The sequence below is a fragment of the Zootermopsis nevadensis genome, unplaced genomic scaffold, assembly GCF_977971745.1.
Source record: "Zootermopsis nevadensis isolate Lab colony 2312 unplaced genomic scaffold, Znev_1.0 Znev_ptg000004l, whole genome shotgun sequence".
In the NCBI taxonomy this organism is placed as follows: Eukaryota; Metazoa; Arthropoda; class Insecta; order Blattodea; family Termopsidae; genus Zootermopsis; species Zootermopsis nevadensis.
Window position 1 is genome coordinate 4,498,682 of NW_028259136.1, and position 16,359 is coordinate 4,515,040.

The window sequence follows — 16,359 nt, forward strand, 5'->3', positions numbered from 1 at the left end:
CCCTCATAATTTACTTTTAACATGACTGTCCTGTATCACCTGAATGAATACTGACAGAAGAATGAAGCCCTCTTTTATTCAACACAGTTTTGAGGTTAAGGGATATTTAACCTAAAATTACAAATTTCAGATTTGAACAACATATAAAGTGGACTTTTATGTATAAAATACTGCAGTGTTATTTACCTGCTGGCGGAAAAGGACACCCTTATTTGCTAGATTCTTGGCGAGTGTCATACTCTGCTGAAAGTGCACATTGTCATCTGCAGTTCCATGGACCAAGTAGAACATTTTATCACGTAGTTGTTCCACTCGCAAATTTACGTCAGCCTCCTCATATCCTTTATAATTGCCTGTTACATTTGGCAGTCCCATGTATCGTTCTGCATATGCAGAATCTGAGGAAATACAAATGTTATTACACCCGAACGTGTTCAGTAATATGACGTGTCGCTTGGCAGTAATCCTTTGGTTCATTAACATATGGCACTCTATCGCGTTAAATTAGTTCAGTCTGAATTCCATATTAAAATTGTTGGTCTTAGCAACATGATTTTTCTGATTGGCAGGTGCCTGATTCGGATTAAGAACTCGAAATGGTTAAAGAGGTTATACAGTATAAGGAATGTTAAATAAATAAGTGGACAATATGTATATTTCTGAGGAGGTCAGCTGCATCCATTGTTTTTATGGCAATGGAATCTGTTGGCAAAGGAAAAATTAGGACGAGTTCCATAAATTCAATGGAGATTTATTTTAATAAAACCAAAGATGTATACATTTACTCATTGGACAAACCCTGCATTGTAGTCTGAACACCAGAGGCTGTTTGCCTTATCAAAACCATACTTAAATTTGTCTAAACTAACCATATAGTCTCCATGATGTGACCGGAGCTACAGAAATACCACAGTGGAAGATTTCTTGTTCCCGAGCTAGGGCCATGGCTGCCATAAAACCTCCATAGCTCCACCCCCAAACAGCAACACGCCGTTTGTCCACAAAATGAAGGGAATCTCGTAGATACCTACAAGAAAATGTAGAGTATGTTAATTCTGCTATGAAAAATTAAAATTATTATTATTTTTCCGGTTTAACAATGTTTGTACATTTTCCGGTACCCTTTACGGGTCTCCAACTTTTTTTAGTTGGCTCGATCTATGGACATTCGGTAGGACTCCTTGGATGAGGGATCGGTCCGTCGCAAGGCTTAAAATTAAAATACGAAACTTACAAAAGAGGGTTAATAAGGGATGTATCCTGTTGCATGTTGATCATTACAAGAGTAATCTAATATGTGAGTTATAATCATATAGTGTATTCTTACGCCTCTGTGTCCAAAATGTGAAATGATTGCACTTGAAGAACAAAGCTCAAAATTAATTATAATTCTAAATAAGACATGAACAAAAGGTACAGAAATGGATTAAAGATTTGTATCTTATTAAGTCAGATAAACTGCCCATCTTGTGGTAGAATGGTTTCTTGTTTGTCGTATGAAATTTATGACTATGGGACACTGGTATTTCTTAGCAGTGCAGAGGTCTTATAGTACTCTCGTCCTCTATCGAAGGATCCCTATCACCAGTCTACTAGGATTTAGGGAATCTTTACAATAGAAGAGACCAGGACTAAAATTGGGCTGCTGTTCTGAGAATAATAATAAAACAAAGAAAAATAAATGATGGTAGTAATGGTAAATAGTGTAAGAAGAAGATTAAGTAGACTAATAGACGATTCCATTCTATAAGTATAGGAATTCTAATCCAATCCATCCACACCTGTGATAAAACAGATATACGAATTCTCTAATTTCTTGAAAAATTAGACGTTTGGATTAAATTTTGTAATTGGATTTCTGAGAGCTGTTTTTGAGTGTTGTTACAGAAATCAGTGTGATCACTAGAAATACAGTATCATTCTTTAAAATTTAGACGACTTTACTTTAAAAATTAGCTCGTTTTCCATTTAAGAAGCTAACATAATATTTTTAACTGCTAGTCTTACAGCAACCAAGTTTTTAAAAAGACACGGAAAGTAAAAATTTATAAGCCACGGACAACGGATATTATCCAAGTCATCTTTATGTACAAAGCATCTTCCGTCTGATATATTACTTTTAATATAATTGAATGATTACTGAATGTCAGCACTTACGCGGTAACTTCCAACTGATCTGCCACTTCAACTGTGCCAAGTTTCATATACACTTCATGAAGCATCTGATACCCCTGGCCTCCTGAGCCCCGTCCGTCAATCTGTGCCACGATGAAGTCTCGATTCCCTGCTAAGTATGTACTCCAATCCATCTTCCATCTTTCTGTCACAATTTGTGATCCTGGGCTACCATATCTGCAAAGCAATTACCACACAAATAAAGTGGTAACAACATTGTGATCTGAATAATGCCATTCTTCCAGTGTACTGCATTGAGGCACAAGATTAGGTTTAGGAGTTTGTGGTACTTCTAGGTTAAAAATGCGTCTTCAATAAGTCTGTCATTGCTTATGATAGCAATATCATATATGCAGAAACGATTTTAAGAAGCAAACAAAACACTTCAGGAAGGAACTTCAAAGGAACACAAACTGTCATGAAACACCAACTCTAAAAACATGAAAATCACTCACATGCCCGTTTTCGACAATTTAAATTACAAGAACGTTTTGGAAAATCTTTGTGGCCACATCATCCCACCGTATGAATTTGACCATCCGTCAATTTGGTATTACTACTTGCAAGAAATTGCACGGTGCGAGCCTGGAGTAGTGTCCATTGGCTAACGACCATAGCAAATTTCATGAAAATCCGTTCGACCATTCCCTAGTTATAAAAAACGCGCGTGCGTGAATGGTGTGGCGTAATGTATACATAAAATGGTGGTTGTTGGTGTTATCGTTCCATCTCAGGAATTCCATTATCCATCAAATTGGAAATGAAGACGTACTATTGTGGACTGGGCTCCAGTGTCGCAGTATTCATGCCAAATTTTATGAAAATTATTTTATCCGTTCCCTAGATATTACAGGACCGAACTGAAACTGTTCGTAAGGACATCGATAGATGGCAGCATGCCCTCTTCGATCGCAAGACGCGGCGGATAGAAATGGACGGGCCCATGTGTTCTTCGACTACGTTAAAGCGCAAAGCACACATGTTTAATGCAAATTAAAATTTCATACCAGATTGGATTATTGTTAGAACTGCTTGTATATATATTCTTCGTCACTCGGCTACCAAAAATCCGAATGTATGTGTATGAACTGAAAACAGATCTAATGTCACAGAATATTTTCGTTCTCTGTCGATACATAATACTGACTAATGCCTGATTTAGTGCTTTCAAACTGCGTTATGAAGAATTTAGCTTCTACTCTATTCTGATTATTTAAATGTGTTTTTATTTTATTTTAGGAAAGTGCTGGTTTCCCTGTACTATATTTCTCTGTACCTAACATGTTGATAATCTTCATAAGATTACTTATTTTGTAGTCTTTATATTCGTAAACATAATAGTAGTTGATGGCAAGACCATTTTACCCACGGCCTTGGCCACATATAAACTACAGGGTGATATCTAGTTTTTTTTAAATGCCACCAATCGTCGTAGTCGAATCGTTGGGTACCCTGCTTTATATTCGAAAGGTCCCAGGTTCGAATCCCGGCCCAGAGACTGGCTATCCTGACTATGGTTTTTGTGGTTTTCCTCAGTCTCCCCAGTTAAATACCGGAATAGTACCTCAAATTAGGCCACTACCGCTTTCTTCCAATTCATCACTTGCTGTCATCCTCTCATCCGCACTCTGTGGTGTAGACAAGTCTAGGTATTGAAAGCGTCGTTATATAAGTTATAAATAAATTTAAAAACACCATAGTAAAACTACTTATTCCTACTCCAATTATTACAGAAATCGTGCAGTCATACATTCAAGATGCCAATGATGATGTGTGAAACAAATTTATAATTACAGTTTTCCATTTTAGCCCAGTTTCCCCTACGTTCCTCGAAAGCGATGCGTTCAACGAATCCGCGTTATGCGAATTTAACATTGTGTGGGGTTAATGGGGATACGGGAACACGGTCGTTTGAAGTCTAACTGGCTAAATAAAATTCATAAATATGCAATAATTACATTAATTTGTGAACTGATTGTGTAATATAATAAAGTAAAGTAAAGCTGTTCCACTATACTCCATGTTGGCGCTTTGGGGGGAAGGTTTATTGTATATATTTCTGGAACTTAAGCTTCAGTATTGTTCATCAGTCTTTACACAACAATTTATAAATAAATACATTTTTACTTCGGTGCATTGTTTATCAATGTCCAGAATTTCATTAATTAAGTACATTAAATAAATGACGCACCGAAGTGAAAAGTTATTTGTAAATTATTGTAATGACTAAGAATCAATATTGAAATCAGTAGATCCATAACATAACCTTGAAATACAATTTGCTGTTTTTATAGAATATATTTAACATAAATACCTAAGGTCTAAAATGTAACTTTATTCAAGGATTTATGTATTTGTCACCGCCTTGAATGTATATTGTTTGGTAACAAAAATTATTGAATATAATTTCTCTTATTTTTCAAGTTAATAGATTTGACACGTGTTTTGAGAAATGGTTTTGGAAAGATTTAAACACACATCCTGCTGTGAAAGACGTCTCGTTACATGTTCTTAGAACAGGTGTTGTGTATGAACCCCAAAGGGATAATATGTTTTAATGACAGAAGATAATTTTGTAGAATAATACTTACACGTGTACGACTAATGGGTAACGTGTTATTTCTTCTTCCCTGAGTCCGGGGGGCAGATGAAGTCGAACCTGCGCGTTGTATCCTCCTGATATTTGAACAGGGAATGTTTTAACCTGTGGTAGTGCCATTTTGGAAGCCCTCTCAATTAGTTGTGTGTTATTTTGTAATGTGGCAAGAAGTTTTGGAGCGGTTCCCCGTGTAGCATAAAGTTGTACCGTTGGCACGCCAGGTCCCAGGCATTCCAGTGCATAATAATTTAGTCCTGGACTGAATACCACATTGTGGTACTGGCACGGTTGAACCAGGACGTCCATCGCATCCCACCGTTGTTTCTGCTTTCCTAGAATTCATGGTTTAATCAAATATAATAACAAAGCAAGGTCATACAGTCACTGGGGAGACAGACTTATAAAATCTTTCTCGTAACTTAATTTTTCTTCAAGTTCTTTGAACGTCTACATTTTATAACTCACTCAGTTATGTGTTATGTGAGATTTCAGGTTCTCGCAGTGACAAGTATCAAGTTGACTGCCAACCCCCTTGGTTGCGTTTTAAAAACTTGAGAATTTTATTACGTGGGTAGCATTGAAATAAGAATTAAATTTTTTAGGAAGAAATAATGTATTTCTTTGAATGTATTTCATGTAGCAGTGTATCGAACGAACCCTTTCTCTTCTGCAGAGGTGATTGTGTGGGTGCAGGTGATATTTCATCATCTCCTTCCCCCCACTCTTCGGATTCTGTCTCACTATTAGCTCCTGACCTTCCACCTGCCATGGATGCGTAATATGCCGAGTATGGATGGTGGCTCGGTTGCTCGGGTTGGCAAGTGAGACACTGGGGGGCATTCAGAGGCACTCCTACCCGGGGCGATGACGAACTTGTTCGATATAAATGTAGTTGTCCAGGGTGTCCTTCTGGTATGCCCAAGTAATATCTGCAGTGGAAGGAATTGTTACTGCTTACATGATGGACATGATGGATGAGAAATATCTATAAAATCTCACAACATATTTTAAAAGTAAAGTAAAGTTTGTCCCGCTACGTGGGGTGAGTGGAGGTATAGCTCCTCTCTTTCTTGACCTCGGCACTAGATGGGGATGAGTGGTCAGCATCTCGCCCCGGCTGGCTTTACCCCCGGGAAAGGACCCCGGTACCCATTGTAGAGGAGGCTGGGTGGGCCCCAGAGCCGGTCTGGACGCAGAGGCTAGAGGAAAAATCCTCTACCCCCGTCGGGGATCGAACCCCGGGAGTCCATCCCGTAGCTAGTCACTATACTGACTGAGCTATCCTGGCCCATCACAACATATTTTACTTACATAATTTCCATTCCTTAATTTGAGGAGAATATCATATTTCACCATTATTTTCACGATAAAACAGTGTGACTACTTTCATACAAAAGTGCAACTTATGAATTATGTAAGATTGTTGTGAGGTTATGTCCAAATTTGGAATATTATCTATAATCACTGTCTCTCGCAGTATTGCACACTACGTAGAGCAGTGTGGTTTAGAATTATTAATCATTGTGGTACATAATTTGAATATGTTTTAAGTAATTTGTATTTTGTTTAAATATTGTTAACAACTGATTCAAATTGACATCACAAATTTTAGGAAGTAATGTAATATTACGTACTCAGTTGAGCATGTTGACAACGGTTCTGTACATTTTTCAATAAATTACATGATCATTCATTCTTTCCATGGCCTGTCTCTACTTTTATGACAATTTTCTGTCTTTCCCACTCGTCTATCTTTGTTATATCCCTAATTTATTGATCTCTTGACCACTTCTGTAGTACGCATAACAGGTGGAAAAGTATGTGTAAAAATAAATAATTTAAATGTACATATTCTGCAAACATGCTAATCCTGATTAATTGTCATGTACGAACTTACATTAAATTTTCAGTATGGTCCCATGCTAGTATCTTAGCCACTTCAAATTTTCCGTGTGTAAGTGGTAGTACCCTTTTCTTGGGTATATTAACTGAAACTATGTGTCTGAAGAAGCCCGCATGCCCATCACGAACAGGTGATATTGTAACGTAGTTGTTGCCGTCTGATGAGAAAAGAGGTGCTTCTTGTGAATCCACCCAGCCATGGCCTTCCCCACTTACTCTTTGTGTCTGGAACAGAAACATTAGTTTTTCATAACTGTTTTGCTTTTAAAATAATAGTACTGTCCATCTGCCTGCAAGTGATAAGGCCAATTTTGACTAATGAGCGGCCCAACCACGTACGAGTCTGGCTCGGCGAGCTTGACTCCTGAGCCGGGCTCGGATATATTTTACCACACACGCATAGCAGACTCGGCTCGTGAACCCCACCCACAAAGGAGTTTGGCTCAATGGAACCGAGCCGAGCCGGACTCGCGAGCCAAACTCGTACGTGGATGGGCCGCTTAAATTTATTTTGAAAGATCCATACTAAATTTTGTCACACTTTTTGTTTCTAATTTAGAACTTCTATTATACTAGTACTACAATTTATGTTTTCATTCAGTTGAATCTATTTTAAGTGTTGCTATTTGTAAGGGTCCATTTTAACTTGTACGTTTTTTTAGTCAAACAGCGGATCATCTGCAACAGTGGCATATAGCTGCAAGAATTCAGTATTGTCATTAGTTTTGTTGTATTGCGAAGCACAAGGAACAGCTTTTACAGTTGACATTTATTATATTTGTGGTTGTTTACCTCTTGACAGTACCACATTGGACTCTTGCAGACTGTAACTATAGAGAGGTTCTGGGGTCTGTTCATCCACACGACCGATACTTCGGTTACGCTCACCCATGTTACTGCTGTGAAGTAATATTCACTGCAACAGTTAATAAAATTGCATTGCAAACATTTATCACTCAACTATGTTATTTTCAGACACAAACTTTAGCTTAAGCTGGAAATTCCTTTGCAGAACTTTGGTGGAAACAGGAACACAAAATGTTGCTTTCTAAGTCATCGTTCAAGTTCAGAAATTTATGAGCACAACTTGTTGGTACGGACTGAGTTTGTGCATTGTCTGAATTAGTGAGGTTTTGTTGTACTGTTAAAGATATTTGTCACTGTCTAATTTATTGTTTGAGTTCTGTTATGAACTGATTAATCTTACTTGGTGTGTTGTAATGCCCCTGGAGGTTTAAGGTCTCTTGTGCGTATGTTCTTTGGATCAGCTAGGTCTGCTACCCATAATGACACTAAAGGATTTGGTGTTCCAGGCTGTGAAACAAAACAGGATAACGTATAAGCAGTGTCGATAGCAGCCGATCAGTGGTTACTATACATTTACGTGTATGTGCGATAGATGTCTAAATGAAGAATTACGATTGTAACTCCGTTGACAGACAGTATGTTGAGCTACTCCAGATATTATCTATCTTTTATGGAACCTTTGTGTTCATTACTATGTTCGCAAATGCATGTACACAAATATAATTAGATATAGCTGTTTGACCTTTGGATAACGTAGGCTGCGTATTTCTGGGTAAAGTTTTCCTTCGTCTTGCACTGCAAACCATGGAAAGCGCTGTTCCTCCACCATCGTGTCATTAAATGTTGCATATAACATGAGATGTCCATCATCTGACATCCACAGTGCCTGGTTGCTACTGAGTACCTCTTCTGTAACATCAGTATATAAACAGCAAATAAACATCATACGTAGAGGCCTTGCGACGGGCCGATCCCTCGTCCAAGGAGTCCTGTCGAATGTCCATAGTTCGAGCCAACTAAAAAAAGTTGGGGACCCGTAAAGGATACCGGAAAATGTACAAACATTGTTAAACCGGAAAAAGAAGAAGATTAAACATTATACCAGAGACGTACAAGTCAGAAAGTTAAGTTCTTTCTGGTGCTTAATTCAGCATAGTACTATGGGTGAGTGGGGGTATAACTTTGCATACGTATTCTTAACCTCAGCTCTAATTGTAGTTGAGTGGTTAGTTTCATATTCCGGACTCTTCACTTCCAAGAATTGAACCCTGGGCATCCACCCCTAGTCAGTTGTCACTGTAACAGAATAGTGGTTCCCTAACTCCATGCAGCCTTTTCTTGGAGCAGAGTCCTAGTAGCGTACATAGCATTGTCTTTTGTGGAATTTGCCATTTATTTTCAAAACGGAAAGAATTATTGAATTTGTAGTATATACATATATGATACGGTCACCTTCATATAGCCAGTCGGTGACACCATTGCTGACAATCCCAGGCACGGCACTATTGGTAACTCTGTAAGATTGACTCCCTCTGGGACTGAGCAGATAGTAGATGTCGTAGTTGTACACCATGACGAGGGAGTGGCCTCTTGGTGCCCAGTCAGCATGGAGTAGAAATGGATGACCCTCTTCGTCTGGCGTTGGTGTCAGCGGGAAAGTGTCCCTGATGAATCAAGTTATGACACTTTTAGTCCACTTGCTTTAATCTGTCTGTACTGAGGCTAAGAGAAGTCCTGTGGACCAACCTCATGTCTCCCTCGAGCAGTTACACTTTTCTTTGTGCTATAATGTTTTCCTACAGATGTCTGGACATTCCAGGATAATAGCTTAAGAAAACGTCATGAGCACTTCCTTCCAAATCCTTTCCATTTCATTAATCATTAAATAAATAAATAAAATGCTAGCAACAGACAAAGCTGGACTGGGATAAACCTCTTCTAGCAGACCCAACAGAGTAGGTTTTATCACCTAGAGACAGGGTCAGAACTAGCCCCTGAAATGTCACGTTATTTTAGTATACTAAAAAATGGATACAGTCCAGAAAAACAAGAATATTGAATGTAACACACAATTGTTGAAACCTTTCAGAGTTATGTTTATTTTATACCTCAAGGTTCATATTAACACATTCTTATTCTTAAAGGATTTCCCTAAAAATCAGCAGAAATAAGAACTTATGCCATGCTACGGTGCATAAATAGCAATTATTTAATGATGATATCACGAGATTCTGTTAAATATTTATAATAGTTTTATTGCTATTTAGAACAGTGGTATTCAACCTTTTTTGCTCGAGTACCCCCAGATATAATTTCTCTTCAACTTTGTACCCCCAAAGTTGTTGGTGTATAATTCAAGTTATACATAGTATATAATCTACATCTAAAATAAATTAAACAAATTACATTACTGATTATTCAGTGTTTATCATAAAATAAGATATATATATTTTTTAAATTTCACGTACCCCCTAAGATGTCTTCGCGTACCCCAGGTTGAATACCACTGATTTATACCACCTATACTTATCATGGATGTGTTTCATTGCAGGGCAGTGATATACTTTGAGGAACGCTACCCAAGAGTACAGAATGCAATGCAGAAAGGTCAGTCTGTTTCATTTGTTCATTAGTAGTTTGAATATTGGTTGTGGTTGATGCATATTTGACCTTGTGGACGGTAAACAAGCCTCTTAAAAATTTCGCTTGAATTTAACACGCATTCTTGGAGAGCCCATTCTCTCTGCATTTACGTCAGTGACTTAAGTAATTTGTACAGTACTTAACAAAGTCACTTTAATATTATTTCAACATGATGTGATGGGCAGAATATGAATTTATTGTTGTAGAAACAATTCTTCAAAAGTAAGGACGGGTGAATTGGAAATAGTGTTTGTACTTACATTGTTGCTATGTCATACACTGAATACTGGGCCAGGTACGAATGTCGAAATAACTGTAAAGTGAAGAAAATAGCAGAAATAATTATTTTACGCACGTGACAGTTCAAACAAGTTTTCACTATACTGATACTCAAACGGTAAATGAACTTTTGTGTAATCGTGAAAGATTAAACTATATTTCAGAAAGCGATTTTATATTTATAAGAATTTTGATAATATCAATAATTCGTGGTCTTTCAGTTGCGTCAAAATCATATGACTTACAGAATTCAACACGTTTATTATACCAAATGACAAAGTAGTAGAGGCTTGACTCTCAGAAACTAACCTGAAACTATTATTTCCACCGAGATTAGATTTAGGAAGATACATAAAGAGCTATATATATAGAGAGAGAGAGAGAGAGAGAGAGAGAGCATAAAGTGTATTAATTAATTACATAGCTAGGGTATCAGAAATCTTATTTGAAAATGATCCTAAAGACGGTAAATACTATTCCAGAGTAGAAATGATCCAGTGAAACGAAATTTAAAAGTAAAGTTCTTGAGAACACGAAACTAAGTCTCCGCACCAAGTTCTTTCATACGGATCAGAAGTCTGGGAAGTAACGTAAAATAGGAGGAGGATAGAAACTGCAGAAATTCGTTTTCTGTTGATCAGCAACAGGAGGTCACGTATCAGAAAATTAATTACGGATTTACAATATTACATGAAAAGGCCAGTCCATGTGGGATTTGTGGTTGACAAAGTGGTACGTATCGCGACAGGTTTTTCACCGAGTACTTCGGTTTTCTCTTGTATCATTCCACCGCTGCTCCCATGTACTCGTATATCATCTGAAGGGTTGATAAATGGCCCGATAGGGGCTCAGTTGCACCCCTGTCCCAACAGTGACACTAATACACACTTTGTGTACTTGTGAAAGGAGCGGCCGTGTCTGTGTGAATAGGGCATACTTCCCCAAACAGGCATAAGGGGGAGCGTAGTTTAATGGGTGACGAAAATAGGAATTTGCATCAAAGTTACAAGTTATAGTAGAGTTTGTAAGACAGATACTCGTATGTGCTTGGAGTATATTAATTGGTTATAACGATGTGTATACAAGGACGTTCTGTCATATGAATATAACTGCTTTAACATGCACAGTTTAACAAATGTCACTCCAGAGCAGGGCTGCTGATTCAGAACGCCCTGAAAGAGACTGAAATGACGATAGTAAGTCGGGTTAATTCCGGGTATTCGGAAACAGAAGTACGTAGGTCGATGTAGACTTGCAATATTTTGAAACTTGACATCAGAGTGTAAAGAAAATAGAGTCATAGTTTGGTTTAAATTTTCATGAATGCATGTTTCAGAAGCAACTATTTTATTAAACCACGGTGCCAGAATTGAGTTTATTTTCAAAGCGATGTCGATTGATTTTTATGCTCGCTGGGTTGTAATTCCGATTTGGTATGGAAGGAAGGAGGAACTCGTTGTCTCCAGAGTATCTTGAAGTGCACTGTGTTCCTCGAGAAGTCGGAATTTCCTTCTAAAACATGATATTATAGTCCTAAAAAGGGCATGGCGATGTAGGCTTACAGAATTGCGTGAACATTTATTTATAGACCACCTTTAAGTTAAAGTGCTCCCTGGTGCGTGATTTTGTACCACAAACATTTAAGATAATTTCCTTCTCTCTCTCTCTCTCTCTTATTCCTGTGAAATAGACTAGTTCTACATTTGTGACTTTCCCTGTTGATAGAACTCGTAAGAGCGAAATTGCTTTGTGATAAATTATGAACATCGTATAACGCACTAACTGCATTAATCAGAATCATTCTTTAGAAGCTAATAGTCGCTCACATAGTCAAGATATTCCATGCCATTTAAGAAATTCGAAGGTTTATTACCACGTTCACAAAAGCTTGCCCCTGATCCGTATCTTGAACCATAGGAATCAAATCCACACCCTCACATGCAGTTCTTAGGATCCATGCATGCATGCTGCATACGCTGTCCATCTCATCACCTTCTTTTGATAACCTTGTTAATATGTTATCAACAGTGCAAATTATGAAGCTGTAAGAAGCCAGTTTTGACATGCATACAAAAAACAGGCAATTTTATGGCCTTGTTCGTGTCAGTCTTTACGTTTTTAGATAGACTTAAAGACAAATGGTTGTTTCAAATTTATAATGTATGTACCTTTTGTATGTTGTGCGCTAGAAGGATGAATCGGTGATCGGGCGACATGATAAATCTTGCTGGGTTCAACCGTTTCTGAAACAAAATAATTTGTACATTACGTATTTAGTTTTTATTTGATTTTTTACGCCTTACACTCACAAGTTCCGTTCAGCTTTGGATTATTTAAATGCATTTGTTTTAATTGACTGAAAGGGAATTCCAAAATGAATTTTTGCATGTAACTTGGACAAATGAGAAAATTCTGCGAGTACTTACAAAAGTCTGGTTGGTCATAAGCGATCGTATTGTGAGGTTAGCAGCATTGAGCAGACTGATGCCACCCCATTGGTCCCTGAACACCAGCTCCTCGCCTGGACAAATAAAATAATTATGATAGTTATAGCTAATAGTAAGGCCTTTCTTACGTTACGCGTTCCACATCATTCTTCACTATCAACGTCTCATTAGACGCTATATAATCTGAGCTACTGAAAAGGCGAGCTTCGAGACGCCTGTCCTACCAACATCGACGTGAAATTCTGAATAAAGTCAAGATGAACATTGTAATTCCACGACACGTATAACCCGACGCCGACATAAGTTTCCGAATCGAGGGACGCCACGCGAAACAATGCTGGCAACTCGATGCCTCGTATCACGAGGCAGTTAACCCTACAAACAGGGCAGGGCTGGATTAAGATCTCTGCATTTTTGTTTCGTAGGCCCTAGGCACAGGCGTACGGAGCATATGAATGAATGTTTAAATTCGGCCATTTCGTGTTTACGCATATGTTTCAGTTCTCTGATATATTTTTATGAACTAGTCAGAATTGTGCTTCACTTGTTCCCAGTATAATTCGTGTAGGCTAATTTTTATAAAGCGAACTTAATACAATAATTAATATTACTTTGTGATATAAAATTATGCAATTATAATGTCAAAAATAAATAATTGCCTTTGAATTTTTAAATTTAAACTAATTCCTGTAATGTAATTAGGAGAGCCACGGTGGTCTAGCGGTTAGAACGCTGGCCTTGTAATCCTGGGGTCTCGGGTTCGATTCCCGGCGGTGCCCGAATTTATTACTTGTGTTGGGCAAGGCCGTGGTCCAGGCAACACGGAGTTTTCCTCCGGGGGCTTCCGTGGCATCCCAACAATTACTCCATTCACACACAGAAGAAGGCAATGGCAAACCACTTCTGTATCATCTGCCAAGAACGTATATGAACAGGTCCCAGTCCGAGAAAAGGATGGAAGGATCCTGTTCATATGGACCTGTCGTCAGACAGAACACAAAAAAAAATGTAATTGATGATACTAAATTTTGTATTCATACTTGTATATCTGTTTTTATAACTTATTTAGATATTCTGAATCAACTGCTTGTGTTATTTGGCGTCATTTTCGGCGGAAGCATTGTTGTGTGCGGTGACTTGTAATGGATGTTGAGAGAAGTGGTCTTAACCCATTTAAACGTATTCTTTCGGGTTAGGCCTATTGGTCGGACAGGAAAAACCACAAAATTGCATTAGAATAGATTTTGGTCCTGCCAAGACTCCAACTAGATGTATTAAAACTTTCACCACTGGCCCAACCTGCTTTATTTGTCATTATGAAGAAGTTTTTTTAAAAAAATGAGATAAGTGTTTTCATTGTAGATTGTGGTCCCATGTGGAGCTATAAATTAATAATTAGCTAATAATCCATTCTGTGCCCACTGGTGGATGTGAAAATATATCCGATATTCCAAAAAGTTATTATTTGGGACAAACACATTGACATGGAAGTAATATAATTTCCTCGCAAAATATGGAAATTAGGCTACAGTTGTTATTGTTTTACAGTTCCAACACAAATCAACACAAACCTCATTAATAGTGAGGTTACTACTTATATGTGTTTCTGTTCGTTCTTGTGTCAAAACTAATTATACGGGACCCCATAATTCTAATAAAAGCACGAAAATAAATCAGTTTTGTGTCTGATATTATCCGCACTTCAAGCCCGTCGTGTTGGTTGTAATAAATCGCTATCCTTCACTGCACTATATTGAACAAGCTGTCCCGATATTCATTTATCAATAAGCAGGCGGTCCCTATTGGCAAAATACCTCAGGATGTAGATAATGGACAGCAGAGGTTAGGAGTGGTTGGTTATTTGCACGAAACCCGTCATTTGTGGGCCGTGAAAGATATAAAGTCATCAAAAGAAACACATATTTCACCAATAACAGATTTTATAAACGTGAGAAGAAATTAGGTCTTGCTTTTTAGAATACCCTTTTGTATGAAGCACTGCAGTTTTGAACATCTGCATGTTAATGTAGAATTTTACAATACATTTTTAACAGCAGAAATGATAATCACTCGATCGATATATTCAGTTTAAAAATTGTTCATATTTTAAGCGATATCTAATATGGTTTATTCCATACCTTGTGGAGTAGAGATTAAGAGATGTTAACAAAATACCCTTTGGATGACACACGAAGATGGATGTGTACACAGTACTAGTTGTAGAAAAATAATGGAAGGAGTGTAAATTACCACGTAATCTTTTAGTTGTTCGGGCGGTATTCTTGCAAAAGTTTGCTCACAGCTTACTTTCGTAACATGAGCAGCTGTGTTGTAATTCTGTTTCAACTGGCAGCGTCCTTCCATGAAACATGTAATTCTAGATTTAACCCTTTGAGGTCCATACTACTTTGACATATCGTATTCTACCGTATCCAGTAGGCCTGTATTTTGTTTGAACTTCAAAACGCTGGGAGTAACGTATTGAAATATAAAGCAATTCTCCAAGCGCTAGACTGACACCGACTCATGACCAAATATGATTTACTTTTTCAATATAGGAGAAACCAAAAAGGACGAAATTTATTTACTCATTTATTAGAGTTTTTGCAAGTATTTTCCGTCCTTCATATTTGTTTATTTTTCCTTTATTGTGCCTCACTTTTTTTTGTGATTTTAATGTAGTCGGACTGAGTTCTGATGAGGACGTGAAAGAATTAAACTGTAAACAACTGCTATTTTGATAACGATAACGAATACAAAGTAGGGAAATTTTACACATTTTTAGTTGTTACCATTCCAACCTGCAAAGTTGTTGTATAGAATGGAGCTGAGAAGGAAAATGCATCAACTACAAAGCGCGTAACACATGAAATTCTGCTTTAGGCTTGTGGCTCAACGGTACCTGCGACAGTACCAAATTTCTCATCCAAAATATGGATATGAAACAGGGAAGACGCCCCATGCTTGAATTGTACGTTTAGGGCAGCCCATAGTGTCGATCCCACCATCATGTTGGTATTACCGATTGTAGGAAATTAAAAAAAAGAACTCATTTAAGACATCCTCCAGTAACATATTTGTTCTAAATTGTATCTAAATCCGTCCAGCACTTCTCGAGTTGAATCGTGGGGAAAATGTTTTCATGAACTTCTACATGAAAAGGAAGCATGTGACTGTTTCTTAGTACACACGTTTCTTGTGTCTGTTATTATTATTTAGTGTTCTGTCTGACGACAGGTCCATATGAACAGGATCCTTCCATCCTTTTCTCGGACTGGGACCTGTTCATATACGTTCTTGGCAGATGATCCAGAAGTGGTTTGCCATTGCCTTCTTCTGTGTGTGAATGGAGTAATTGTTGCGATGCCACGGAGAAACCGGGGAAGCCCCCGTAGGAAAAAACTGTGTTTCCTAGACCACGGCCTTGCCCAACGCAAGCTATAAATTCGGGCACCGCCGGGAATCGAACCCGAGACCCCAGGATTACAAGGCCAGCGTTCTAACCGC

General features: G+C 37.9%; 2 protein-coding genes across 5 annotated transcripts in view; one reads left to right on the forward strand and one right to left on the reverse strand.

The window, feature by feature from the left end:
• The window catches only part of TfAP-2 (transcription factor AP-2), a 470,810-nt gene that overhangs the window by 402,129 nt on the left and 52,322 nt on the right, over positions 1-16,359 (forward strand). For both annotated transcript variants that reach the window (XM_087342920.1, XM_087342921.1), the window contains exon 9: positions 10,035-10,090. In XM_087342920.1, coding sequence (XP_087199046.1) covers positions 10,035-10,052 — 18 coding nt within the window. In that variant the 3' untranslated portion in view covers positions 10,053-10,090. The remainder of the gene's footprint in view (positions 1-10,034; positions 10,091-16,359) is intronic.
• Dpp10 (Dipeptidyl peptidase 10) overlaps positions 1-16,359 on the reverse strand; it is a 73,193-nt gene that overhangs the window by 6,079 nt on the left and 50,755 nt on the right. For all 3 annotated transcript variants that reach the window (XM_022071077.2, XM_022071079.2, XM_022071075.2), the window contains exons 4-16: positions 12,832-12,926; positions 12,574-12,648; positions 10,387-10,439; positions 8,936-9,147; positions 8,226-8,392; positions 7,884-7,990; positions 7,469-7,592; positions 6,672-6,901; positions 5,432-5,703; positions 4,767-5,106; positions 2,158-2,352; positions 870-1,027; positions 187-398 (exon numbers count right to left, since the gene is read on the reverse strand). In XM_022071077.2, coding sequence (XP_021926769.1) covers positions 187-398; positions 870-1,027; positions 2,158-2,352; positions 4,767-5,106; positions 5,432-5,703; positions 6,672-6,901; positions 7,469-7,592; positions 7,884-7,990; positions 8,226-8,392; positions 8,936-9,147; positions 10,387-10,439; positions 12,574-12,648; positions 12,832-12,926 — 2,240 coding nt within the window. The remainder of the gene's footprint in view (positions 1-186; positions 399-869; positions 1,028-2,157; positions 2,353-4,766; positions 5,107-5,431; positions 5,704-6,671; positions 6,902-7,468; positions 7,593-7,883; positions 7,991-8,225; positions 8,393-8,935; positions 9,148-10,386; positions 10,440-12,573; positions 12,649-12,831; positions 12,927-16,359) is intronic.